The sequence below is a fragment of the Girardinichthys multiradiatus genome, chromosome 9 (genome assembly GCF_021462225.1).
Source record: "Girardinichthys multiradiatus isolate DD_20200921_A chromosome 9, DD_fGirMul_XY1, whole genome shotgun sequence".
Lineage (NCBI taxonomy): Eukaryota > Metazoa > Chordata > Actinopteri > Cyprinodontiformes > Goodeidae > Girardinichthys > Girardinichthys multiradiatus.
The window spans coordinates 1,379,098-1,407,032 of record NC_061802.1 but is presented as its reverse complement, the minus strand read 5'-3'; the positions used below and the strand labels follow the sequence as shown (position 1 = coordinate 1,407,032).

Here is a 27,935-nt window from a genome sequence, read left to right as displayed (position 1 = left end):
GTACATGTCCGTGGACACATCCGGCGGAAGTGAAGAACAAAGGCGCTAGCAGCGTTAACTTCCAGTTTTCCTTGTGTTCTTTCTTGGTCTACAAGACGGCTTTGCTGTGTGAGCTAAACATTTTAGTGTCTGTGTTAACAACATCTCCGGTTCGGAACATCCATGGCAGCCCAAAGACCACGGGTATGTTAAGTGTAAGGTGCAACACAGGAAATACGAACAGGGTTCTAGTTGGTTCCGCGGAGGAACAAGGTTTATGGCTGTTTGTGTGTTTTCGTTTATTTTGACGTATTTAGCTGAGTAAAAACGAAATCAGCTGGAAAATTCCCAGAACAATGGTCAGATGAGCAGTTTTTAAAGCAGAACCTGCAGTAATATTTCAACCTAAACCAGCTGGGTGTTTAAGATCCGCCGGTGAGCATATATGCTTCTGGCTGCAGATGACAGGAAGGTGCCTGATTAAAACAACACATATTGTATATGGATCGATAATTAATCTTGAACAAGTTATTATCTTTGCTAATTGAATATTCAGATGTATAGCTCCTAAGGTATTTATTAAAAACATCGTAGAGACAAAGTAAAAATGTTTTTTTCCCACAGCTCTTTATTGAACAGTTGAACAGACCAAATACAATACTAACAAAAGAAGGATGTCTAGAAAACGTATTGTTACTGTGATGGTGTGAAAACACAACACCTTCAATAGAGTGGTCTTAATCTTGGAATAATATTAGAGTATAATATGCCTTGGTAAGACTTGCCCTGTGGTATTGTGTGGTGTAAAATTGTGATTAAAAATTAACACACAAAATAAACACTAAACAGTCAGAGTTCCAGAGCAACACCATGCATACATGGACTGATCTCACATTATCTTCTCTTGTAAAGACACTTGTCTGTGTATATATGTATATTTAAAATATATTTTTCATTTCCATTTATAAAAAAATCTACACTGAGGGCAAAGTGTACCAGAGTCAAATTCCTTATTTGTGTGCACAAACATGGCGATTCTGATTTTATTTATCCAAAACAGTTGAATAATTTTTAAGGTCATGATTAACTTGAAATTACATTTTAAAATCAAAAATTCAATTCTCACCTAATGGTACCAGGGAATGTTAAAGATTGACAAAAAATAGTGATTTGTTTTATATTGTGATACATTTCGATATCGACTGACATGAAAAATATTATCATGATAGGATGTTTTCCATATCGCCCAGCCCTAGCTTAAAATATAGCATTACAACTGGGCAGAAGCTCTTCTTCTGCTGATTTCACTCTTTTCTCTGTCTGCAACCTCAATGTCATTGTTTGGGCCGAGCTCTTGCAGCCACGCTGGTTTAGCTAAGAAACTTCCATAGCATAGTCATGTTCAAGCTCTTTTATCTGTGACACTGTTTTTATTATTGGCGGCCCAGGGTGAAGCTTAGCAGGCTTAGTTGACTGGTGAACATCTATTGGCACTTTTCAAAAGGAAAAATATACGTTGAGCAATAAAAATATGCGGTCGTTAACTGAGCTTGCAATACAAGCGGCTGATCAGGCCGCTGAACATAAAGTGTTCAGGTTTCTTTTATATGGAATATAATGTTTCACATTATAGTCACAGAAAACTTCAGTTTGTACACAGTAACTGTGTCAAATTACTGACTTTTAATGTTTTTTCTACGGAATTGTGAACAGATTTTTTCCAGAAAAGGCTGTGTTAATTGCTGTTGAAGATATCTTAACCAATGAAGACAGCACATACGTTTGTTCCATGAGAGCAATAATAAATATCAGTACATTTGAACATATTATTAAATGCAGTTACTGCGTGCAGTTTAGTGATGAAAATCACATTTCTTCATGTAGCCGGTGTCCTGCAAAAGCAGATTTCAATATGGGTAAATGTTTCAAGAGCAGTATGTGTGTTTGTGCTGCTTTAATTGCTGTGTCATGCAGTCACAGCCTAAAACAGTTACCTAAGTTACAGTTACCTTAAAAAGACTTACTCTTTTTTATCATTATCAAAATAGTAATACTGAATATCGTGATAAAACTTTAAGCTCATTTTGCTCACCCCTAGTGACCAGTTCATGAACTATAATAACCTTTATTTTTATTCTAGGTACTTTTCCACCCCATAAAAAAAATATTATCAATGTGTTGATAGACTAAAATTGATGATGTTCTTTAACATCATCAATAAAGACAGTAAATAGGCCTGGACCTTATTTGCTATTGTTAACTTTTGTAATTGTGTGTCCAATGTTTTTCTTGATGGCCAATTCATAAAAATGTTGTCATTAAAGCTTTTCCACTCTTCTTTATTCCCTTAGACTCTCAACAGCAGGATATCATGAGCTACTGAGCGTGGTTCTGCTCAGTAGCTCCTTGCTGATCACTATCCCATAACCACATAGATGAACTCTATTTTTGATCACAAGATGTCAAACATTGTAGAAATAAAAAAGGAACAGGAGGAACCAGAAGTGAAGCAGATGACTGAGATCAAAGAAGAACCAGAACCTCAATCAATTAATGAAAAATGGGTTGAACTCTCCAAGTTTCAGGATGAAGGACAACTTTTAGTGAAGCAGGAGATCAACACCTCCATGGTGGCTCCTGCTTATGAGGAAATATTCCACAATGTACTAGAACTGCAACATATGATGGAAACAAAGGAGGAACTGCAACCTGTGCAGATGAAAGAGGAACAAGAAGAACCAGAACCTGTGCAGATGAAAGAGGAACAAGAAGAACCAGAACCTGTGCAGATGAAAGAGGAACAAGAAGAACCAGAACCTGTGCAGATGAAAGAGGAACAAGAAGAACCAGAATCTGTGCAGAATAAAGAACAAGAAGAACCAGAACCTGTGCAGAATAAAGAAGAACAAGAAGAACCAGAACCTGTGCAGAATAAAGAAGAACAAGAAGAACCAGAACCTGTGCAGATGAAAGAGGAACAAGAAGAACCAGAACCTGTGCAGAATAAAGAAGAACAAGAAGAACCAGAACCTGTGCAGATGAAAGAGGAACAAGAAGAACCAGAACCTGTGCAGAATAAAGAGGAACAAGAAGAACCAGAACCTGTGCAGATGAAAGAGGAACAAGAAGAACCAGAACCTGTGCAGAATAAAGAAGAACAAGAAGAACCAGAACCTGTGCAGAATAAAGAGGAACAAGAAGAACCAGAATCTGTGCAGAATAAAGAGGAACAAGAAGAACCAGAATCTGTGCAGAATAAAGAACAAGAAGAACCAGAACCTGTGCAGAATAAAGAAGAACAAGAAGAACCAGAACCTGTGCAGAATAAAGAAGAACAAGAAGAACCAGAACCTGTGCAGATGAAAGAGGAACAAGAAGAACCAGAACCCGTGCAGATGAAAGAGGAACAAGAAGAACCAGAACCCGTGCAGATGAAAGAGGAACAAGAAGAACCAGAACCCGTGCAGATGAAAGAGGAACAGGAGGATCTCTGCAGTGATCGGGATGAAGAACAACTTGTAGTGAAGCAGGTGACTGACAGCTTTATGGTGACTCCTACTTATGAGCAAAAAGACAACAGTGAACCAGAACCAACTACAGACCCGCTCCTCTCTGCAAACTACCTTGAAGCTGAGAATCCACAAGAAATCAGTCTGAAAGATTTTGTATCAAATAAAGATTTGAATTTGAAGAAGAGACACCAGGACACCAGAAATCCAAGTAACGATGTCGAACATTCAAAACCAAAAACCCAGATAACAAATAAGCACCCTTGTGAAATATGTGGTAAAAGGTACCGCAGGCCCAGTGCTTTAGCTGCTCACTTAAGAACTCACACAGGTGAGAGGCCTTATTGTTGTGAATTGTGTGGTAAATGCTTTTATGAAACTGGTCATCTGGCTCATCACATGAAAACTCACACAGGTGAGAAGCCATTTCCTTGTAAATTGTGTGGTAGATCTTTCAAGAGGAACAGTGAGTTGACTCGTCATATTAGAATCCACACAGGTGAGACGATTTTTTCCTGTGAGGTGTGTGGCAAAACCTTTAAAGCCAGAAGTTACGTGCCTGTTCACATGAGAACCCACACAGGTGAGAAGCCGTATCAGTGTACTTTGTGCTTTAAGACTTTTAATGACTCCTGTAATTTGACCCAACACATGAAAACCCACACAGGAGAGAGGCCGTATCCTTGTGAACTGTGTGGTAAATCTTTTTCCACCAGGACTCTTCTGGTTTGTCACTTAAGAGTTCACACTGGAGAGAAGCCATATCCTTGTGGATTGTGCAGTAAGACCTTCACAGAAAAGGGTTCCTTGGCTGATCACATGAAAATCCACTTAGGTGTGAAGCCCTATGCCTGTCCACTGTGTAATAAGTCTTTCACAAGAAAATCGTATTGCTCTAGGCACGTAAAATCCCACGCATGTCAGAATCCACTCTTGTGAATTATCTGCTGAATCCTTTAGAGACAGTATTATTCGGTATGGTCACATGAAAACCAGCAAACAGTTGTTTGGTTAAGCATTATTGTCATATAACCTGACTGAACACATGGAGATGTAACCCCTTCAAAGTCTGAACTGAACTGAACTATCGAGTCTTTTCAGAGAGTCAAGATCTTGTTTTCTACCCTTTGTTTAGAGAAACAGTAATTCATGCTCTTGTCGTCACACATGGTTTATTGTAACCTTCTTTATTTCTCATTAATCTATGACTCGTTTTCCTTCCTACAGAGTGTAAAACTGCACCTATTACACCACTTCTTGCCCTTAGATTAATAAGCCTGATTTTAATGTTGAGGCTACATGGGAACATCATTTAGACACCAGTCAATTTCAGTTCTTTATGTAGTGCTGATTTAGACCTTTGTTTTTTCATCTTACTTTGGTTCACACTTTTTAAATTAAATTGATTAATCAAAAAAATACAAGGTGTGTAAATGTGTTTTTTAGAGCTATATCCATCATTCAATCTGTCCTGTCTTCATCCATCTCAGTGTGGTTTGGATCATCCACCAAACAGGACAGGTCCAGACTACAACGAATAATCAGGACTGCAGAGAGAATAATCAGAGCTGACCTTTCCTCCATCCAGGACTTATACAGGTCAAGGGTCAAGAAAAGAGCTGCTAAAATCTCTGCAGACCCCACACACCCTGCACATAAACTGTTCAGAGTTTTACCTTCAGGTGGCGCTACAGAGCACTGTTCACTAAAACCAGCTGCCACAGAGACAGTTTCTTCCCCCAGGCTGTTTCTCTAATGAACATTTAATAGAGTACCAAACAATTGCATACTGAAATTGCAAATGCACATTTGTATATATGTATATTTAAGGACATAAAGACATGCATAAATATATCTTATAACGCATAAAAAAAAAACCCAGAGAGCAAAGTGTACTGGAGTCAAATTCCTTCTTTGCATGTAAAAACTTGGCAATAAAGGTGATTCTGATATTTACTTATACTACTTTAAAAATAAGTAAATCAGTCTCATGTATCTCACCATGAATTTAACCATCTATTTACTAACATGACATGAATTATTTTCCTTTCCCATTGAATAATAAGTTACCATACATTCACAAAACCCCAGCACCTAATTTCTCAGCTCAATGAGTGTCTTGTAATAAAGATTTATTTTCAAAACAATTGATTCTTTTCTTTGTATATTGATTTATTTTACTTTTGTAGAGATTTAGGCCTTATTAATTTCTATATTTTATCTAAGTTTTATTGCTTGTATGTAAAGTGAAATATAACTGAGTTTTTGAGAAGTGCTAATTGCCATTTTGATGATTCACCTTGTTTGTCTGAAGAACATTTATAAAAAAAAAACATTATTTGTGTGATTGTTTTGTGTCTAAAAACTGTTCAAAAGTCACAACTTTAATAGTTGTGATCTTAAAAAAATGTGTTTCAGGACAAGTCAACAGCAAGGGATTAGATAACACTTCCAATTCTCACTTTATTGCCCTGTCTCCCTCAAAGACGTTTTAGATATGCAGCCCAATTGACTCTGCAGCAATCCCTCATCCTGGTCGAACATGTGATGAAAGTGAAAACAACCACTCCTTTTTAACAGGATCAAAATACATTAGAACCAAGTGTCAAGGGCCCATCTGCCATGACCAAGTGGAGGTTTGAGGGGACCAACAGAAAAAACACTGGTACAGGAGTAATTTCTATAAAAAATTGAAGTGCACTGGCAGGAGAAGCTTTAATGGTGGCTTAATCCAGTAGATCAGTGGTTCCCAAACTTTTTTCTCCTGGGCCCACCTTTGATTTATAGGGAAATGTTTCCCCTCTGCCCGGCACACATCGACCCTCCAACCAGACACACACGTATTTTGTTTTCAAACTATTGAAATTTATTTCACAACTCAGTAAACTGCAGTAAAATAAAATAAACTACAGAGTCATTTAAGTAACAAAACAACACACCACCTTTTACAGTGTAAACATTTCAAATGTAAATATTTTTACAGTATAACAATATTCAACATTGCTATTAACCCGTTTTTCACAAATGTGCAAAATGGGTGTAAAACACAAACAACTCCCTGAGAGGAAAAATAAGGTTTCTTGTGAAAACAACATCTTTCATCTTCATATCTTTTTAGTGACTGGTGTGAGCCTGCTTGTTGCTGTAGACCTTGTTGTGGAATTTTCTTATCAAAGTGGGTAGAAGTTGACTCATAACAAGAGAAAATCCGGACTTTGTCTTTATAAGTTTTATTCAAAGGCATTTCAGCGTTTGAAGACCCTGACACTGAGGTTAGTCAGTGAAACAGAGCCCCGATCAACATTTACACACAGTACAGGTGCTTCTCAAAATATTAGCATATTGTGATAAAGTTCATTATTTTCCATAATGTCATGATGAAAATTTAACATTCATATATTTTAGATTCATTGCACACTAACTGAAATATTTCAGGTCTTTTATTGTCTTAATACGGATGATTTTGGCATACAGCTCATGAAAACCCAAAATTCCTATCTCACAAAATTAGCATATTTCATCCGACCAATAAAAGAAAAGTGTTTTTAATACAAAAAACGTCAACCTTCAAATAATCATGTACAGTTATGCACTCAATACTTGGTCGGGAATCCTTTTGCAGAAATGACTGCTTCAATGTGGCGTGGCATGGAGGCAATCAGCCTGTGGCACTGCTGAGGTCTTATGGAGGCCCAGGATGCTTCGATAGCGGCCTTTAGCTCATCCAGAGTGTTGGGTCATGAGTCTCTCAACGTTCTCTTCACAATATCCCACAGATTCTCTATGGGGTTCAGGTCAGGAGAGTTGGCAGGCCAATTGAGCACAGTGATACCATGGTCAGTAAACCATTTACCAGTGGTTTTGGCACTGTGAGCAGGTGCCAGGTCGTGCTGAAAAATGAAATCTTCATCTCCATAAAGCTTTTCAGCAGATGGAAGCATGAAGTGCTCCAAAATCTCCTGATAGCTAGCTGCATTGACCCTGCCCTTGATAAAACACAGTGGACCAACACCAGCAGCTGACACGGCACCCCAGACCATCACTGACTGTGGGTACTTGACACTGGACTTCTGGCATTTTGGCATTTCCTTCTCCCCAGTCTTCCTCCAGACTCTGGCACCTTGATTTCCGAATGACATGCAGAATTTGCTTTCATCCGAAAAAAGTACTTTGGACCACTGAGCAACAGTCCAGTGCTGCTTCTCTGTAGCCCAGGTCAGGCGCTTCTGCCGCTGTTTCTGGTTCAAAAGTGGCTTGACCTGGGGAATGCGGCACCTGTAGCCCATTTCCTGCACACGCCTGTGCACGGTGTCCCATTCACACACATTCACACACTACTTAATTATTTCTCTGTCAGAGTCATTTTATTTGTAAAAATTTGAACATAATTTGACTTCTATTATTCTTAAAATGCACATCGTTTCCTCATAACCCCTTTTGTTTCCACCAGGTCTGTTTTGAACGCTTCAATTCTTTTTTATTCACCAAGAATCAATAAGGTGGTCTTAGTGGGTCCACCTTAAAGGTGTTATCTGTTGGGTGTCATGTTATCATTGTCAGGTCAGTGAGGTTCATAAGTCAGTCAGAACCTTGGTCATTTGGTCTGTGCTCATCATGTTTCATAGATCCAGTCTATGATTAGTCAGCAAAACATCCACCTATAGGAGAAAAATTGATTGTTAATGAATGAGCTGCATTTCCTAGGAACACTGTCTTCCTCCTGGATGAGCATCACCTGTTGAAAAACTTTCATCATTGTTTGTTTCACATATTCAATCAGATCTTTATATTATACCAGTAGGTGAAGTTGTTAGTATCTCATGTAGACTGACATATACTGTTGCATTTGGAGAAGATCTCAGATTAAATAAACTTAGTTAGAGCTTCAATCCAAGTTCATTTTGTGTCTGCAGACTTTAGCCAATTTATCTTTTTATTTTAGACATAAAGAGCAAGATTCAAAACATTTTCAAAAGGCAGATTGTGGCAGAATGTAGACAAAACTGCTTATTGATTGACAAAATAACATTCAAGCACACAATCACCATATTAAAAGGCTCTACTTCTAGAGAATCACTAAACTTCTGGGGTCCGGTTTTGGCCCGCGGACCTTGAGTTTGACACATGCAGGGTAGAGTTACAATCTTTTTTTCAGACCTTTCAGCAGAGACAGGCTTCTGCTGTTTGCAGAAGTTTTATCTTTGTTTTCAGGCAGCTGTATCTCTTTGTCAAGGTCGTTTCACAGAGCTGAAATTTAACTTCTCTCAAAGAGGAAAAATCAAGAATGCAAACAATCTGAGCCAAATATGGAATTATTTCCCTGTAAAATGAATCTTTTGCATTTTATCATGATATTGTTAGTAGTATAACACCATAGAATGATTTTTAAAGCACCTGTTTCTCACTAATGCTTGCCTACAAAATCTTTTACTCTCAGATTACTTCTTTAACAACTCTAGTCATTGTTCACTGGGTTGTCCAGTTGGACAGTTTCCATGTTGTCCACATTGTCACCTCCTATTTTAACTTCTTTTACCACATCCTCTAAAACCACCTCTTAGTCTTTATAATTTGGGGCTACCTTGGTATTCTAAACTGGGATGGGTGGCAGTCCGCCCCCCTTTATTTGTTTTCAGTTAAGCTGAAAGTTTTTTCCTTTGCTTTTCTTAAGGCCTCAGTATTATGGCTATGTCAGTTAAAAGCTGCTCTTATTGTTGTTTTTTTTAATTCATCTTTTTATTTTAATCTGTTTATCAACTGTGAGCACTCAGGGACTGAAAAGTCCCCTTTGAAATTATAATCTGGCAAGGTTTTTTATTGTCTCTTGAATCTTTTGAATGCATAATCTCCAGTTTAAGATCCCCGTGTAGTTTTAGGATTTCAGTGATAATTAAGTTACCTGAAAATCCGTATTTTTATGCCATCGTGTACATATTTCTGTTAAATCAGAGCTTTTTCTCTGTTCTTTCCCCATTGTTCTTTGTTATTTTTCTCTTTTTAGTTTTCATTATTTCTAATTTTAGATCCCCTTGTAATTTTAAGACATCCTTTGTATCTAATTTGCCCAAAAACCCATGTTTTTTATTTTTTATTCCATCTATGACAGATCATACCTGCTCCTTTTACATAGTTCTCCATAAACTTTACCTCCCCTTCTAAGTCAATTAGTTTACTTTGTTTCTTCCCCATTATGTTTTATGTTAGTTTAATTATAGTATAAATGTCCCAGATAAAAGGTCACTGGCATGAGACTTTAAGGAGAGGACATTAACACGCCCTTCTACTGCGACTAATTCGCAGCGGTGTTAATTTTCTGGAATGAAATCCGACCTGAATCTCCAAAGTCACCAGTACGTAGTTTTAATCTGGGCAAAATAAAACACAGGACTAGCAGAATCCTGCTATGATTCTATTAAAATGCTTAGTCCTCCAAACACACACAACACAGTCACACAGTTAGTTTCAGGTACCTTGTAATTTTTCTAAGTTAACTTGGTGTTATTTTATGAGCCCAATTTACTCCGTTCTTTTTACTTTTATAGCGCTTATTCTATTCCCTCGCAGGGGAATAACCCTTAGTCGTTTTATTTGGCCCCCTTCTTGGCGGGGCCCTACCTTAATTTGTCACTATTCCTTTCACGGTGGAATAAAACCATACCAATGCAGCGTCCTTACCGGCGACGCACTACCAACGACTTTTAAGTAGTTTTCTTCTTTTATTTATATAGCGCTTACTCTATTCCCTCACAGGGGAATAATCCTCAGTCGTTTTCTTTAATCCCCTTCACGGCGGGATTGTACCAAATTTGTCACTATTCCTTTCACGGTGGAATAAAACCATTCGAATGCAGCGTCCTTATCGGCGACGCACTACCAACGACTTTTAAGTACTTTTCCTATGAACTGTATTTTAAAACTGTCTCACCTCGGAGTTGACTTCTTGGTGACTCTCTGGACCCTGTGAGAGTCACCCCGCGCCGAGGAAGGCAATAACCCACTGGCCAGGTGTGAATTCACACACACCGGGACTTTCAGCCACTCCGGCTAATGGAGGCTGTGCAGCGGTGCTTCGCTCGACGTCAGGCTTCCCCCACGGATCCCAGAGTCACTGTTAAAGCAAAGAGAAATAAGGTTATTGAATTAATCCGGCTTCGAAGGACCAATAAATGTTAGGTATTATTTAGTCAACTCAGAGGTAAGAACGATACAGTCAGAGTTACTTGCAGCAAGGGTAGCCCACTTTGCAGTGAAACTACAAAGTTTTTGACACCCTATCTCTTTATTTATATGCGCAGTTCAACAGACAGTTCAGACAGGGTGTGTGTGTGTGAGAAAGAAAGGAGGCTGGTTCACACAGAGATAACAATGATCTCACACACACAGGGAGGAAGGCATAGTGCAGGTGCCGTGCAACACAAAGTTTTTACATGAGTGATAACAAGTTTTTGCACCCATCCAACACTAATTTTTTGAAAAGGACCTGTAATAGCTTCGCAACCTACTTTTCCCAAATGAACACAAGAGTTATAAAAAGACTGGCAATACCAATCATTACCATCAAAACAAACCATCTTCCATATAGCTGCATCGTGACCTTGAAGTGGAATGTCCTTTCTTCTTCTACTGAAAACAAATTATTAACAAACTTAAAAATCCTGCTGTCTCTCCTGAGTGGCTTCAAGCTGCCCTGTTACCAGTCTGGTACAGGTGGGTGGACGTAGGTAACTCCTCTAGAAACATATTTAGAAACAGGAACTCTAACCTGCTGGAAGTTAAGCTTCCATAGTCCAACTAAACAACGGTGGAAATGAACACATTCCTAACCTTGGTTCCAAAACTAAACTCTTCAACCCCAATCTGTGTTTCCCAGAGTAGACATTTTGAGTATTATTGCATTTCAAAGCCACCAAAATGACTGGAACTCATCATTGGCTTAGATCTATTTTAATAAGTAATCAGTCTACCTTTAATTAAATATTATAATTTCATGGACCCAAAATCTATGGCTTACAGGCTTCAGGAGTCCAGGAACCACAAGTTGAGTACTACTGCATTGAACAATGGTGTTAACTTTCTGCAGAGATTGAAGGATTGGCTAAATATATTATTTCTGCTTGGACAATAATCAGATTTAAAATTATTAGTTCACAGCTCCTAATTTACCTCAGATCATATTTGCTTCTAACCCAGTTCATAAGAAGCTTCAGACAAACATTATGTTAAAAAAACCAAGAACAAAAACCAGATCTGTTTTAAAATAAAGAAAAAGCATGCTTAAAAAACTTGTTACTGTGGTGGAAAATAACTCCACGGTTCTGAAGGCCTTTTCATGCAGAGTCTTTTAGGAAACATGAGATTAGTTTAATTTTTGTGTGGTACCACTGTCCAATCAGAGTCTTTCTAAATAACCCCATTTTTCATTCTCATTTTAAAGGTTTGTTTTACCAAGGGAAATGTGTTTAACAAAACCAATTACTTCTCAAAAGTTTTAAAAGTTTTTAGCTGGTGATATCTTAGAAAACAACAAGTGTTTTAATATTTCTATGCAACACAGAACTGATCAGGTTTCCTTTCCTTCTCCAAAGGGAGAAAAAAGAACCTACAGAACCAAACCTTTCATAGTTTTTATCAGGACCTGATATAAGGTACAGTATAAATCAACACGCTGCATGAATCAGAAGAGGGAAGAAAAAACCTAATATAACCTCATCCCAGCAGCTGCTGTGAAAAACAATGAATTTGTACTTTCCATAAGCGTCAGTTAACACTTGTGGACAAAAACTGCACCAAACTGTAAATACTGTGTCAGAAACTGTATGAAGACCATCTGCAGTAAAACTAAGCCTGTTTTAATGAGGTCTCTACCCATTAGATTTATGGGATACAAAATCTGACAACAGAAAATAATATCTGAAGGAGAAACCCATCAGGTTTTAAACATGCGCTGGGTTTTAAAAATACTCCTTCATGAGAGCTGTCCTGAGAATAACATAGAAACACTTAGTTACTGCTGAGTTTTGGAGATGTTGTAACTTCCTCTGCTTTTAATAACTTTTAATAACTAGAATAATTGACCCTGAATATTCCACGATGAAAGAGAACTTGTTTCTCTAAAAGAATTAACTGGAAAGTATCAAATGAGTTAAGTTATCACCTTTTTAAAGATACTTTTCTAACCCTAAAATAATATTTTAACCCGCTATATCTGTCAACGTCAAGCAAGCCTCACATGAGCAGCGGTTAATAAGCGTTCTTCATTGCAGAAAATAGGAAAAGATTTATGCAAATGTGTGTGTGTTTGTACGTTACCTCCATCAGTTTCTAAATCACTCCAGAGTCAGACTGTCAGGCACACAGTCCTCTATCAGTCCAAAAAACAACCAGGCCCTTCCCAGGTCTGTTGGTGAGACATTCAATCATTCTTTGTCCACTTTAACTTCTCCAGGAGGGAGAAAGAAGAAACTTTGCTCCGGTTTCTCTTCTGCCCGCATAAGATGCTTTCAATATAAATCCAGTGTATCACTCTTCTGGCTCTTGCAAACAGCATGGATCTTTGTCCATCTCAGTGGGTCCAGACTTCTTCTGAGTTTCGATTTTTTGTAGAAAGTCACACTGCGATTTTCAACATGCAGGAAGGCAGATCTCTCTCTTTCAGGCCGTGCTGGAGAAGCGTCTCTGATGGAGTAGCCATGGAGAAGGGCAGGTTTCTAAAATCCAGATTCAAAAACGCAGATGTTGAACTCAAATCCCATATATGTGTGTATGTGTGTGAGAGAGACAGAAGAAAAAGTTTAGTATAGGTTCAGATTTTATACAAATACATATTATCAGTCAGTCAGTCAGTTGTCCCCCTGCCTGTCACTTCCTTCCACAACATGAACTATACTCCTTTCTAAAACCACTTTCTTTTCGACTCTCTAATGTCCCTTTTCACTTGTACCTTCTTTTCCGACTGATCGCAATATTTAAGACAAACGAAACTTCCTTCAGGAAAGTTTAAACTTTTTTTTTAACTTACTTACACTTAAACTTCCACGCTGTAAAAAACCAAACTTATCTTCCAAATTAAAGCACATTTAACACAATCATCCCCACTTTTTCCTTTCATTATTTTATAAATCAGAGTCTGAAGAAGGAGATACCCCTGATGCCTCAAGGTTCTGGAACCATTTTTTTTTTTACCTGTTCAGCGGCACGTCTGCTGTCTGGCTTTTCTCCTTTATGAGGTGTAGAAAATTGCTAAAAACTACCCGCAAAACCCTGTGTTCTGCTTTATCTTATTGTAACCAATGAGAACCTCCCTGTCATTCCTTAACAGGGTGACCAGGCCCTCAGCTGATGTCCTCCCTCTCGCAACTCTGGAACCTAATTAATTAATTAGGAGATGATGGTTAATGTGTAATAAAAATAATAATATACATTACATCATACAGAGCAACTTCTCACCCAGATATATTTGAAGACAAATAGTTCGGATCTAATCGGCCAGAAGCCGCAGGCGGGCACCAGAACTCCCCTCCGTAAAATGGAAGTGGACTGAGGACAACGTCTCCAGGCTGGCCAGGCATCCTTGTCCCATCCTGCGGTCTCCTCTGGCACGTTAGATCCTGTTCGTGACGCTAAAATTGTTGTTGAATTTTCTTATCAAAGTGGGTAGAAGTTGACTCATAACAAAAGAAAATCCGGACTTTGTCTTAATAAGTTTTATTCAAAGGCATTCAGCGTTTGAAGACCCTGACACTGAGGTTAGTCAGTGAAACAGAGCCCTGATCAACATTTACACACAGTATTTATACCAGAACATGACAGTTTTATCTCAACTTCAAAGAGTCTGTGTTTTATGACCTAGACCCTTCTTGAGTTCAAAGGTGACAAAGTTATCTAGGAACCCATCTGTCCTTCCCAACACATCATCCTAACTGTGGGTTTTAACCCTTAAACTTTTGATAATGGCTTTTACAGCTTCCTCCCCTAACACAGATGTTCAGAGGAGTGAGGTAACCCAAAGGTCATACACTTTGGAATGCTTACTGCAAGAATTTCCATTACAATCTTCTCAAATCTGGGTTCCAATTGTGAGACTGCCACTCGAAGTTCATTTTCAGTGTCCAGGTTTGATCTGTATTTTGTCTTGATTGAGGCCACAGCAGAAAAACCTATCTCACAAAGGTAGGATGTGGCAAACAGGAGAAGTATGGCCAGGGCTCTCTTACCTAGCAGTGGATAACCTTTCTCCACTCCAATCCAAAATGCAGCCAGTGTCTTTGCAAATAATGATTCAATGGAGAGTAGTAGGAAAAAGCAGCAGAGTGAGGAATAGTGGTCAGAGATAGCCCAAGATAACTAATGTTTCTTATTTTTATTCGTTGGAACCAGCTATCTTTATTTTTAACACATGTTCTTAGTGCCTACTCAGTCTCTCCTGCTGCAACATTCCCAACTTCTACTGACACCTACTGGTCAAACATAAGCAACAACAACACATATATAACAAATCACTCATCATTACACCCCCTTTCCTGGCTATTTTAAATTGGATCTGAAGGTTTTTTATTTGTTTTTTTTTTTTTTTTTTTTTTCCGGGCTGCTCGGTGGAACAGTTGGTAGTACTGTTGCCTTGCAGCAAGAAGGTCCTGGGTTCGATTCCGGGCCGGGGGTCTTTCTGCATGGAGTTTGCATGTTCTCCCCGTGCATGTGTGGGTTCTCACCGGGTACTCCGGCTTCCTCCCACAGTCCAAAGACATGCCTGTTAGGTTAATTGGTCAATCTAAATTGCCCTTAGGTGTATGAATGAGTGTGTGTGCATGGTTGTTTGTGTGTTGCCCTACGATGGACTGGCGACCTGTCCAGGGTGTACCCTGCCTCTCGCCCATAGACTGCTGGAGATAGGAACCAGCTTCCCCGTGACCCACTATGGAATAAGCGGTAGAAAATGACTGAGTGTTCTTTTCTAATCCAAAACAAAAATCTTCAAGTAAGCAAAAACTTGGAAAACAGTATTCCATAACAAGAGGTAATGCATTTAACACTTGTCCCTGAGATGTTTTGGTGGTTTCCTCACTCTGGTTGATCTTCTCAAAACTTGCATATCACGTTCCTTTATATCTGTATTAGACTCAATCTGAGGTAGGGTTGCATTCACTGATGTTTGTCTTTCAGGCTCTGTAACATGTTCTTCAAAGCTTTCTTGATTCTTCAACAGGGTCCTTCTGCGTCTCCTTATCCCCCTTGTGCATCCCCAGTCTTTATCTTGAATGATCTTGGACAGACTTCTTCCAGAACAATTGCTTTTCTGTTCCAAGAATTGGGATCTCTTGCATGCAGAGATCTCCGGCTTGTTGATGTTTTCTCATAGTTAATTTCCTTTTTGAACTTAAGTTTGATTTTCTTTTTGAACATCTGAACAGCCTGGCATCTTAGAAAAGAGATAATGTAATGCGTAGCTTGTGATTAATAAGAAGTTCAGCTGGAGACCACCCATGCAGCTCTGTAACTTAGTAATGCCAACTGGAAATTAATCTTGCTCTCAGTGGCATTTTTAAGCAATCTTTTCATTATCTGCACACCTTTTTCAGCCTTACCATTGGCCTGCGGATGAAGCGGACTGGTGGTATTGTGTAGAAATCCATACTGCCTGGCAAACTCCTGGATGTCCACACACTAAGGAATCCCATGTCTGAGAAATATCCCTTTCATGTGTGAAATGACAGAACTTGCAGATGTATTGCCCAGCTGTGCTGTCTCTGGGTAGTTTAAGAAATAATAAATAACCAATAGATAGTCTTTGCTGTCTAAATGGAATAAATCACTGCTAACCTTTTGCCATGGTTCAGAAGGCATGTCTGTGATCAGCATCGGTTCTTTTGTTCATACCTATGAGTCAGGCATGTGGTGCATTTTCCCACCATCTTTTCTATGTCAGTGTGCATTCCTGGCCAATAGATGGATTCTCTGCCTCTTCGTTTGCATTTTTCAATTCCAAGACGCCCCTCATGTATTTGATGAAGCATTGACGCTGGACACTGGAATGGCAATCCTGTTCTGTCTCAGTACAGGTCCATCAGCAACACTCAGCTCAGTCTGCACAGGGATGAACTCTGGGGAGTTTCCTCTTGGCCAACCAGACTGAAGATATCCAGCTATTTTCTGTAGCGTGGGACCTTTGGCTGTTTCCTGTCCAATCTTCTGCAACATGACACACTTTGCAGGAAGTGATCCTTTTGGTATGTTTACATGTGTTTCAATGTCCTCATCAATGCTGCTGTCTGGCTATTTTGCAGACATTGCTGGAGTATCTGCAAGAACTATAGGTTTACCTGGAGTGACTAAGTTGAGATCATGTCTTTGCAATTTCATCGTCATCCTCTAGATTCTAGGAGTCATGTCATGAACATTCTTATTAATGATTGAAATCAGTGGCTTGTGCTCTGTCTCTGCTGTAAAAGTTGGCAAACCTTATACATTATCGTGAACCTTTTCACAGCCAAAAACCAAACCTAGAGTCTCTTTTTCTATTAGTGCGTATCGCTTTTCAGTCTGTCATGGATCCTGAAGCATAAGCCACTGGCTGCCATTCCTCTCCCTTGGATTCAATTCAATTCAATTCAGTTTATTTATATAGAGCCAATTCACAACATATGTTGTCTCAAGGCTCTTCACGAAAGTCAGGTACATACATTCCAATTAATCCTAATCATTGAACAGTTCAGTCAGGTTCAGTTATTTAATCAAATTGGATAAAAAGTTTTTCTATCTAAGGAAACCCAGCAGATTGCATCCAGTCAGTGTCTTGCAGCATTCACTCCTCCTGGATGAGCATGTAGAGACAGTGGACAGTCACTGGTGTTGACTTTGCAGCAATCCCTCATACTGAGCATGCATGTAGCGACAGTGGAGAGGAAAAACTCCCTTTTAACAGGAAGAAACCTCCAGCAGAACCAGAACCAGGCTCAGTGTGAGCGGCCATCTGCCACGACCGACTGGAGGTTTGAGAGAACAGAGCAGAGACACAAAGAGAACAAAGAAGCACTGATCCAGGAGTACTTTCTATGGGAAGGAAAAGTAAATGTTAATGGATGTAGCTCCTTTAGTCGTTTCATCTAGAAAGAAAGAACAGATAAACTCTGAGCCAGTTTTCAAGGTTAGAGTCTGAAAGAGAGCACATACAGTTAGTCACAGTAGAAGCTCAGTCAGTAGCCATGTCTAGGAGAGAGAAAGGGTTAAATACTAAAAGACAGGACTATGTGGATCATCTGTAGAAGGTGAGCATTAAGTTGTTGCCAGCAGAAGCTCGGACGATGCCCCTCTCCAGAAAGGTGTCACAGGTAGACACAGAGCCAGGCCAGGTGTAGCTTCTAGGAAGAGAATAGAGAGAACAAAGTTAAAAGCTGAAATAACAGCAACTAATGCAAAATTGGAGAGTAGTGTGAGAATATAGCGAAGAGGGTGAAAGTGGTCATTATGTCCTCCAGCAGCCTAAGCCTATAGCAGCATAACTACAGAGATAGTTTCAGTTCACTTTATATATTTATATGACGCTTATTTACAACATCGTCATCTCAAGGCACCCCACAAAGGGTCCGGAATGGCGAGGGGCCGCCGGGGAGGCCAGAGCAAACCACTGAGTGCCAGAGCCCGGCCTCCCCAGAACGTGCCACGTGTAGGGGCACTAAGTAAAATAATAAACTGATAAAGTTTGTCCATCTAGAGCCCACTGATGGCCATTGTTATACTAAAAACCACAACGATTGGGATACCTCTCTCTGTATGACTGATTATAACCATTGGAAAAGAGAAGGGGTCATACAGGTAGCAGAAATGGAGGGTAAACCTGCAGTCTGAGAACAAAGTGTTCTGTTAGGAACATATGGACCAATCAGATCTCTGATGTATGATGGAGCTAGATCATTAAGGGCTTTATATGTGAGGAGGAGAATTTTAAATTCTATTCTGGATTTAACAGGGAGCCAATGAAGGGAAGCTAAAATAGGAGAAATATGATCTCTCTTTTTAATTTTCATCAGAACTCTTGCTGCAGCATTTTGAATCAACTGAAGGCTTTTAACTGCATTTTGTGGACATCCTGATAGTAAAGAATTACAATAGTCCAGCCTTGAAGTAACAAATGCATGGACTAGTTTTTCAGCGTCACTCCTGGACACGATATTTCTAATTTTGGCAATGTTCTGGAGATGAAAGAAGGAAATCCTAGAAACCTGTTTAATATGGGATTTAAATGACATGTCCTGGTCAGAAATAACACCAAGGTTTTTTACTTTATTACCGGAGGTCAATTTAATGCCATCCAGGTTAAGTGATTGACTAAGCAGTTTCTTTTTTAAAGACTCTGGTCCAAAGACGACAACTTCTGTCTTGTCTGAATTTAGAAGCAAAAAATTTAAAGTCATCCAAGTTTTTATATCTTCAAGACATGCTTGTAGTCTATCTAACTGGTTGGGCTCATCAGGATTTATGGATAAATAAAGCTGAGTATCATCAACGTAACAGTGAAAATTTATTCTATGCTGCCTGATAATTTTACCTATTGGAAGCATATATATAGTAAAGAGAATTGGCCCAAGTACTGAACCCTGTGGTACTCCACAATTAACCCTGGAGTTTAAAGATGATTTATCATTTACATGAACAAACTGGAATCTGTCAGACAGATAAGATTTAAACCAGCCTAGTGCTGTTCCTCTGATCCCTACAGCATATTCCAGCCTTTTTAAGAGAATATTATGGTCGACTGGATCAAATGCAGCACTGAGATCTAACAGAACCAGAACAGACACAAGTCCATTATCTGAGGCCATAAGAATATCATTAGTGACTTTCAGCAGAGCTGTTTCAGTGCTATGATGAGCTCTGAAACCTGACTTAAACTCTTCAAACAGGTCATTGCTGTATAAATGTTCACACATTTGATTAGCAACTATTTTCTCAAGAATTTTAGATAAGAATGGAAGATTGGATATAGGTCTGTAATTTTTCAAGTCATCTCGATCAAGCGAAGGTTTCTTAAGTAAAGGTTTAATTACAGCTAACTTAAAAGCCTGTGGTACATATCCATTTACTAAAGATAGATTAATCATATCTAAAATGGGGCTGGTAATCAGAGGGAACACTTCCTTAAATAATTTGGTTGGGATTGGGTCTAACATACAAGTTGAAGGTTTAGATGAAGCTAATATTTCTGATAACTCAGGAAGCTCCACAGGATCAAAACAGTCCAAACACAAATCAGGTTCTACAGTTACTTCCAATGTTGTCTCACTTGCTGAGGATGAAGTAATCATCTTCAGGAGTATGTCAAAGGTTAAATTTTTAATAGAATCAATTTTATTTAAGAAGAATCCCATAAAGTCATGACTGCTGAGAGCTAAGGGAATGGATGGCTCAACAGAGCTATGACTCTGTGTAAGTTTAGCAACTATACTAAAGAGAAACCTAGGATTATTCTTGTTCTCTTCTATTAATGATGAGAAATAAGCTGTTCTAGCTTGGCAAAGTGTCTTTTTATACAACAGTAGGCTATTTTTCCAGATTAAGTAGGAATCCTCTAGGTGTGTAGAGCGCCATTTTCTCTCCAATTTTCTAACATTGTGCTTTAAAGTACGCAGCTCTGAATTAAACCGAGGAGCTAGCCTCCTATGAATAATTACCTTCTTTTTCAAGGGGGCTGCATTGTCTAATGCATCACACAATGATGAAGAAACACTATGAACAAAAGAATCAATTTGTGAAGGGGCAGAAACATAATTATTGCCCTCCACTGTGTTTTTCAGTGATAATGAGGAAATTAAAAGTGGAACAGATTCTTTAAAGGTTGTTACAGCATTGTCTGATAATGATCTACTATAATGAAATTTTCTTTCAGGTGTGGAGTACTCGGTTAAATTAAATTCAAAGGTTATTAAGAAATGGTCAGACAGGACAGGGTTATGAGAAAATATTGTTATGTCTTTACACTCAATGCCATATGTCAGCACAAGGTCCAGAGAATGAAGACAAAGGTGGGTAGGTTTGTTAATGTTTTGTTCAAAGCCAATTGAGTCTAAGATAGCATTAAAGGCTATATTTAGGCTATCACTTTCAACGTCAACATGAATGTTAAAATCCCCCACTATAATAACTTTATCTGTATTTAACACTAAATCAGATAAAAGGTCTGAAAACTGATCTAAAAATTGAGAGTAAGGGCCTGGTGGACGGTACAAAACAACAAACAGAAGAGGTTTTAGTGCTTTGCTATTTGGATGAGAAAAACTAAGGATTAAATATTCAAAAGAGTTGTAGCTATTGATTGGTCTGGGACTAATCAATAAATCGGACTGAAAGATGGTTGCTACTCCTCCTCCTCGCCCAGTATTTCGAGGAATGTGAAAATTTAAATAATTAGTAGGAGTTGACTCATTTATAGTAATCCTCTTTACCATAAATCAATATGATTGTCACAAATCAGGTCACTAACTATCAAAGTCTTTGAAGAGAGAGATCTTATGTTCAGTAAGCCACGTTTAATTGTTTTATTGTTATTTTCGGTCTGAGTTGTGTTTATTTTTATGAGATTTTCCTGATTTCCTCCTTTTAGATAATTTTTTAATCTATTCAATTTTGGCCGTGGGCGAGACACTGTCTTAATAGGGTAATGGGTAGGTGGCAGTACAGAAGCTGCAGAGAGGAGTGTTAAACTACGACCCTGCTTCCTGGTCTGAACCCTGGGTTGTCAGAGTTTTGGAGAACTAAGAAATTCGGGCAGATTCCTTGAAAGAAGAGCTGCTCCATCCAAAGTGGGATGGATGCCGTCTCTCCGGATCAGACCAGGTTTTCCCCAAAATGTTCAGTGGCTCTACTCTGAGTCCCTCCTGGTTGACTGAGCTTCTCATCATATCTCTATGGGAGAGCCAGACACCCTGCAGAGGAAACTCATTTTGGCCGCTTGTATCCATGATCTCACTCTTTCGGTCATGAGGGTAAGAATGTAGATCGACCGGTAAATGGAGAGCTTTGCTTTTTGACTCAGCTCTCACTTCACCACGACAGACCGGTACAATTGACGCAGCACCAATCTGTCTATCGATCTCCCGCTCCATTTTTCCCTCATTCGTGAACAAGACCCCAAGATACTTGAACTCCTCCACTTGAGGCAGGACCTCCCCCCGACCCGGAGAAGGCACTCAACCCTTTTCTGGCTCAAGACCATGGCCTTGGACTTGGAAGCACTGATTTTCATCAAGTCTTCGGCTGCAAACTGCTCCAGTGAAAGCTAGATCACGGGCTGATAAAGCCAATAGGACCACGACATCCGCAAAAAGCAGAGACACAATCCTACAGCCACCAAAACGGATCCCCTCAACACCTTGGCAGCGCCTACAAATTCTGTCCATAAAAGTTATGAACAGACTCTTACTGCCGGCAATGCGGGCCAAGCTCTGACACCGGTGGTCCAGATCTGGTCCAGTGTTCCACGGCCAGGACGAAAACCACACTGCTCTTCCTGAATCCGAGATTCGACCATCCGACGGACCCTCCTCTCCAGAGCCCCGGAATAGACCTTACCACAGAGGCTTAAGATTATGACTCCGCTATAGTAGGAACACACTCTGTGGTGGTCCACCTTTTCGAATAGTGGGGACCACCACCCCGGTCAGCCAATCCAGTGGAACTGCCCCTGATGTCCACACGATGCTGCAGAGTCGTGTTAACCAAAATAACCCTACAACATCCAGAGCCTTAAAGAACTCCGGGCGAATCTCATCCACCTCTGGGGCCTTACCACCAAGGTGATTAAAAAGCTCCTCGGTGACCTCAGTACCATAGATTGGAGAGCCCGCCCCAAGGTCCCCAGGCTCTGCTTCCTCAGTGGAAGACATGCCGGTGGAATTGAGGAGGTCTTCGAAGTACTCTGCCCACCGACCCACATGTCCCAAGTTGAGGTCGGACCGGCATCCTCCCACACCATCGGAGCCAGCTCACTACCAGGTAGTGGTCAGTGGAAAGGTCCGCTTCACCCGAGTGTCCAAGACATGCGGCTGCAGATCAGATGACACAACAACAAAGTCTAGGGTGTCTTGATGTCAAGAGCACATATGGACACCCTTATACTTGAACATGGTGTTAGTTATGGAGAATCCATGATGAGCACAGAAGTCTAATAACAAAACACCACTCAGGTTCAGAATGGGAGGGACATTCCTCCCAACCACACCCTTCTAGGTCTCACTGTCATTGCCAACATGAGCGTTGAAGTCCCCCAGCAGAACAAGGGAGTCCCTCGGAGGGGTGCTCTCACCCCCTCCAAAGACTCCAAAAAGGGTGGGTAGTCTGCCGTTTTGTGCATAAGCAGAAACAACAGTCAGAACCCGTCCCCCCACCCATAGGCAAAGGGAGGCTACCCTCTCGTTCACCGGGGTGAACCCCAATGTACAGGCACCAAGTCGGGGAGCAATCAGTATGCCCACCCCTGCTCGGCGCCTCTCACCAACTCCAGAGTGGAAGAGTGTCCAACCCCTCTCAAGGAGCCAAAGCTGTGCATCAAGGTGAACCCGACTATTTCTAGCCGGAACCTCTCTACCTCGCACACCTACTTAGGCTCCATCCCCACCAGAGAGGTGACATTCCACGTCCCAAGAGCCAGCTTCTGCAGCCGAGGATCAGGCCGCCAAGGTCTCCACCTTTGGCTGCCACCCATACCACAATGGACCCAACCCCTTTGGCCCCTCCCATGGGTGGTGAGCCCATCGGAAGGGGGACCCACGTTTCCTCTTTGGGCTGTGCCAGGCCGGGCTCCATGGGTGAAAGCCCGGCCACTATGCCCTCACCAGCGTGCCCCACCTCCAGGCCTGGATCCAGAATGGGGCCCCAGTGACCTGCGTCCGGGCGAGCGAACATTGTTTCCGTTTATGTTATTCGTCATGAGGGGTATGTGGGCTGCGCTTTGTCTGATCCCTCACCTAGGACCTGTTTGCCTTGGGTGACCCTACCAGGGGTATAAGACTCCAGACAACATAACTCCTAGGATCATTGGGACACTCAAACCCCTTCACCACGGTATGGTGGCAGCCCATGGAGGGGATGATTATTATTTTTACTATTGTTATTATTAACTGAGCACAAGAAAACACATGTGTTTGTTTGGATCAGGAGCCAAAACCAAATGAAAAGCCTCTGTTGAAAAACACATTTTTGTTGTTGGAGGCGGAACTTAAAACACGGTCCCTGTTTCTGGTGTAAATGTCCTTGTGAGACGTCCGGCGGAAGTAAACAACAAGGCGCTAGAAAGGTTAGCTCACAGGGTTTCTTCTGACGTAATAATATCTTATTTTACCGTTTGTGGGACTGCTGAATATCAGCTGGAAAGCCACAATCAGCTCAAACACTACAGGTATGTTAACAACGATGGTTTGAACGAACAAACACTGGAACACAGAGTATGATCAGGATCTAGTTGAGAAAGCAGGATGTGTTCGGTTATCTGTTTAGTTCATTGCCTTGTGTTTTATTTTAATATAACGCATTTAACTGAGAGAAAATAGAAGCGATAGAAACACGATCAGAACAAATAATAGATCAGAACATTTAAAGCAGAAGAAATCAGATTAAACGTATCCCAGGAATTTTAACAGAAATCCTGTTAGAAGGTGGTGTTTGAGATCTGCTGGTTTTACAGATGAACGCGTTTTTATTGTAACTGGCGATCGACATCGGATGGATCTAAGGAGCTCCACATCTGTGCGCAAGGCAGATGTTTCCGTGGACAGACTTCCATATAAGAGCATCGTTTTTTCATGTTGCTGCCCGGATCCTGATTTGTGTGGAAACATGAATATATATCTCACCCTCTGGCTCCCCAAACATCTGCCTCTCCTCCTTTAACAGAGATCCTCACAAAGCAAGATGCACCTTGGCTGAGATTAAAATGCATTGACTATAATTACTATTCTAGTCAAGTCAAATTTGCCAAGTTGCTTTTCAGCAACAACGCATTTAAGCCGATGTACATGAGGAAAAACGTTACCATGATACAGAAAATCAAACACAGAAAAACAAATCAAATGACATTAATAATCCTTGGGATTTTACTGGTTCTAATCCAATCTTTCTAATAGAGGTAATTAGCTAATTAAGTCCTCTGTGGTAAGAAATTCATCCTGACCTAGAAGAAAAATGATAATATTAATCCTTGAGGTCGCTAGTATGAGGCTGCTGTGGTCCCATCATTCAAATAGTAACAGTCATGGCCGCTCACTGAAGTCTAAGTAGAGAAGCTGGGTCACTGGTATAAAACAGTTTAGGTCCAAACTTTTTAAATACTAATAATGTTTGGCTTTCACTGGTATAAAATAGTTATAATACAATCCTTCTAAGAAATCTAAAAATCTCTGGTCATTGGTGTAAAAACAGATGTAGTCCAAATTTTTAAATACTAATAATATTTGGCTTTTGCTGGTAATCCTTCTGAGAAATCTGAAAATCTATGAAAACTAATGAAATCACACATTTAGGTAAAATAAGATAGGAGGAATAAAAATCATATTTCAGACTCTTAGCAGAATACAGTCTGGGTAATCAACACACACATAAGTAAAGTTTTATCAAGGATACGGTGGAATCTTGAGGGTGTGAATATATATAAGTCTGAGTGTGTTTGTAAGAATTAGACCGTCAACACTGATAGAAGCACCATTGTCCTTGAGAAGAGAGGTGGAAGTTTTATCAATCGGCTGCATAGTCCTATCATCACACAGCTGGTAGGGGAGTGCTGGGGAAGAGTGTCGTGTTTATATAACATCCAGGAGATATTTTGTTGATAGCCAGTTAGCAGAAGTTGCCAAGGCCACATTGGGGAACCAGATTTAGAAAAACAATAAATGTTGTGGTCCAGGTAGTTGTGAATTTGCAACGACCTTAAGAGTTTTACTGGTGTGTCTCAATTGCGAATCCAGATAGCCAAATTTCTGGTACTTTCCACAGATCTCGACAACTTCTCCAAGATTATATCCTTTAACCTCTGAGTCCAACCGCTGCCAGGCTGTGATTCTGTTCAAGAATCGTGTCCAGCTTGTGATTCTGCTCTCTTAACATTTCAGTCTGAGTGTTGATCGCTCTACAGACTCCATCTAACATCGCAGGCAGCTTTGGGACGCTTTGAACAGCCGCCCACGTTTTGTGAATCACTCGATAAGCCAGGTAACCACCAACTCCATAAAGCAGAAATCCTGTTATCAAAAGTCCAAATATGTACACATTTTCTACGTCCTCGACCGACATCGCAGTCAGGAACACAATCTTCCACTGCTGCCAAGAATCTATTGTGTATCCAGAGAAGAACGTCCCGTCTGGACAAGAGGGTCTCCTTTACCCTGTCTTCCCGTTGAAGAAAATTTGATCAGTTACGTTGAGAGACCAGCTGACTAAACCAATAATTTCAACGTTTGGAGGATATGCAAAGAGAGGCTCTGAGAAAAACAGACAAAAAGCAGAAGCAGTGATCAGCAGGGAGGGAGACCTACAGTTCCATATAAAACGGTAACTAACCTTGTTCTGCTGTTCTTGACTCCCTCAGGCCTTCCACAGCATCATGTCGGTTATTACCTGGGAAGTTGATGCTGGTCACGTTCTCGTTAACAAGCAGAGGACCTCCGTTCTTGACCATGAGATACTAAACAGTATGGACATAAAAGAGGAACAGGAAGAACCAGAACCAGATCATATAACTGAAGAACCAGAACATCGAGTGATAAAAGAAGAACAGGTTGAACTGTGCATCTTCCAGGATGAAGGGCAAATTTTAGTAAAGCAGGAGACCGACACCTCCATGGTGACTTCTGCTGATGAGAAAATATTCCACAGTGAACCAGAACTGCAGCAGATGATAGAGACAAAGGAGGAACCAGAACCTGTACAAATCAAACAGGAGCATGAGCAGCTCTGCAGTAGTCAAGATGAAGAACAGCCACATGTCTTTGAGTTTTGTGATGATTCTTTCATACAGCACAGTGATTTGGATAATCACGTGATAATACCTCATACAGATGAGAAGCCTTTCTCATGCCTGACTTGTGGAAGAGGTTTTAACAAACAGTATAACTTGACTGTGCACATGAGAACTCATACAGGTGAGAAGCCGTATCCTTGTGAACTGTGTGATAAATCTTTCCGAAGGAGTAATGATTTGGTCCGTCACATCAGAACTCACACAGGTGAGACGCCATATTCCTGTCAGTTTTGTGGTAAATCCTTTAATGACAACAGTCATTTGACTATTCACCTGAGAACACACACAGGAGAGAAGCCCTATTCCTGTGAAGTGTGTGGTAAATCTTTGACTGACAGCAGTCATTTGATCAAACACATGAGAACTCACACGGCTGAAAAACCTTTTCCATGCCTAACTTGTGGAAAAGGTTTTACTGCACAGTCTGACCTAACTGTCCACATGAGAACCCACACGGGTGAGAAGCCTTTCACGTGTCTGGTTTGTGGTAAAGGTTTTATCCAGAAAACGACCCTGAGTTATCACATGAGAACTCACACAGGTGAGAAGCCATTTCCATGTGACCTGTGTGAAAAATCTTTCATACAAAGCAGTGATCTGGCTCGTCACCTTAGAACACACACAGGTGAGAAGCCGTACTCTTGTGAATTATGTGATAAATCTTTTAGACAGAGTAGTGATCTGGCTCGTCATATTAGAACTCACACAGGTGAGAAGCCGTTCTCATGTGGGACCTGTGGAAAAGGTTTCACCAAGCAGAATAATCTGACTGTGCACATGAGAATTCATACAGGGGAGAAGCCTTATTCCTGTGAATTATGTGGTGAATCATTCACTGTCAAATTCAGTTTGACTAGACACAAATGTAAAAATAATAATTAGAAAGTTATCCGACAATAGAGCTGTTTGCTTTAATCACAGCGCCATCTACTGGACACAAGCAACAATAAGGGAAGCACTTCGCAATGACGAACTGTCTGGTTGTTTTTTTTTCGTTTCTTTTGTCCTATACAAATAGTATTTCTTGCTTTTGTGTTATAGTACAATCAAACTCTCACATTGGTGATCATCTTCTTATAACCAGTTTAAACCAAGATCTAACTGTGGAGCTTAGTCCAAAAAGAAGAGGAAGTTGGTGATGTTGTTTTCTGTTTTGTTGGTTTTGTTTTTTTCTGCTGGATGCAAGATTATCACCCCTCTCACAAATAAACGGAAGATGGGATTTAGGCTCCTTGGTGTCCCCATGTGTTTTCTGAAAGGCCTAACGCAGCTAGGGGGCTTGAAATCAGCCCTCCTCTGTCATGCCCCTGACTTGCCAAGCCAGGTAGCCACAGGCCCGCATCAGCTGACTTCTACAGGGGCAAGCCGGCTTCAAGCATTTGCTTGCCCAACAACCGTATCGCTACACTGAGTTTGTTTGAAAACAGTTATATAAAAGAAAGATGGAT

At 40.4% G+C, this 27,935-nt stretch overlaps 1 protein-coding gene across 1 annotated transcript; it reads left to right on the top strand.

Annotated features, from left to right (window-relative positions):
* Positions 1 to 27,714, top strand: LOC124873856 (gastrula zinc finger protein xFG20-1-like). The gene is made up of 5 exons (XM_047374869.1): positions 1 to 183; positions 2,331 to 4,423; positions 22,303 to 22,472; positions 22,920 to 23,101; positions 26,056 to 27,714. The coding sequence occupies exons 2-5, from the start codon at positions 2,415 to 2,417 to the stop codon at positions 27,367 to 27,369; spliced, it is 3,675 nt and encodes a 1,224-aa protein (XP_047230825.1). The 5' UTR covers positions 1 to 183; positions 2,331 to 2,414; the 3' UTR covers positions 27,370 to 27,714.
* The last annotated feature ends 221 nt before the right edge of the window (positions 27,715 to 27,935 follow it).

What these genes read in the sequence shown, in the direction of transcription:
- LOC124873856 (XM_047374869.1), top strand. Translation starts at nt 2,415, where the DNA reads ATGAACTCTATTTTTGATCACAAGATGTCAAACATTGTAGAAATAAAA. An exon ending in GCATGTCAGAATCCACTCTT is followed by an intron (nt 4,424 to 22,302) that starts GTGAATTATCTG and finishes CGGTGACCTCAG; the next exon opens with TACCATAGATTGGAGAGCCC. An exon ending in CGGAGCCAGCTCACTACCAG is followed by an intron (nt 22,473 to 22,919) that starts GTAGTGGTCAGT and finishes CCCAATGTACAG; the next exon opens with GCACCAAGTCGGGGAGCAAT.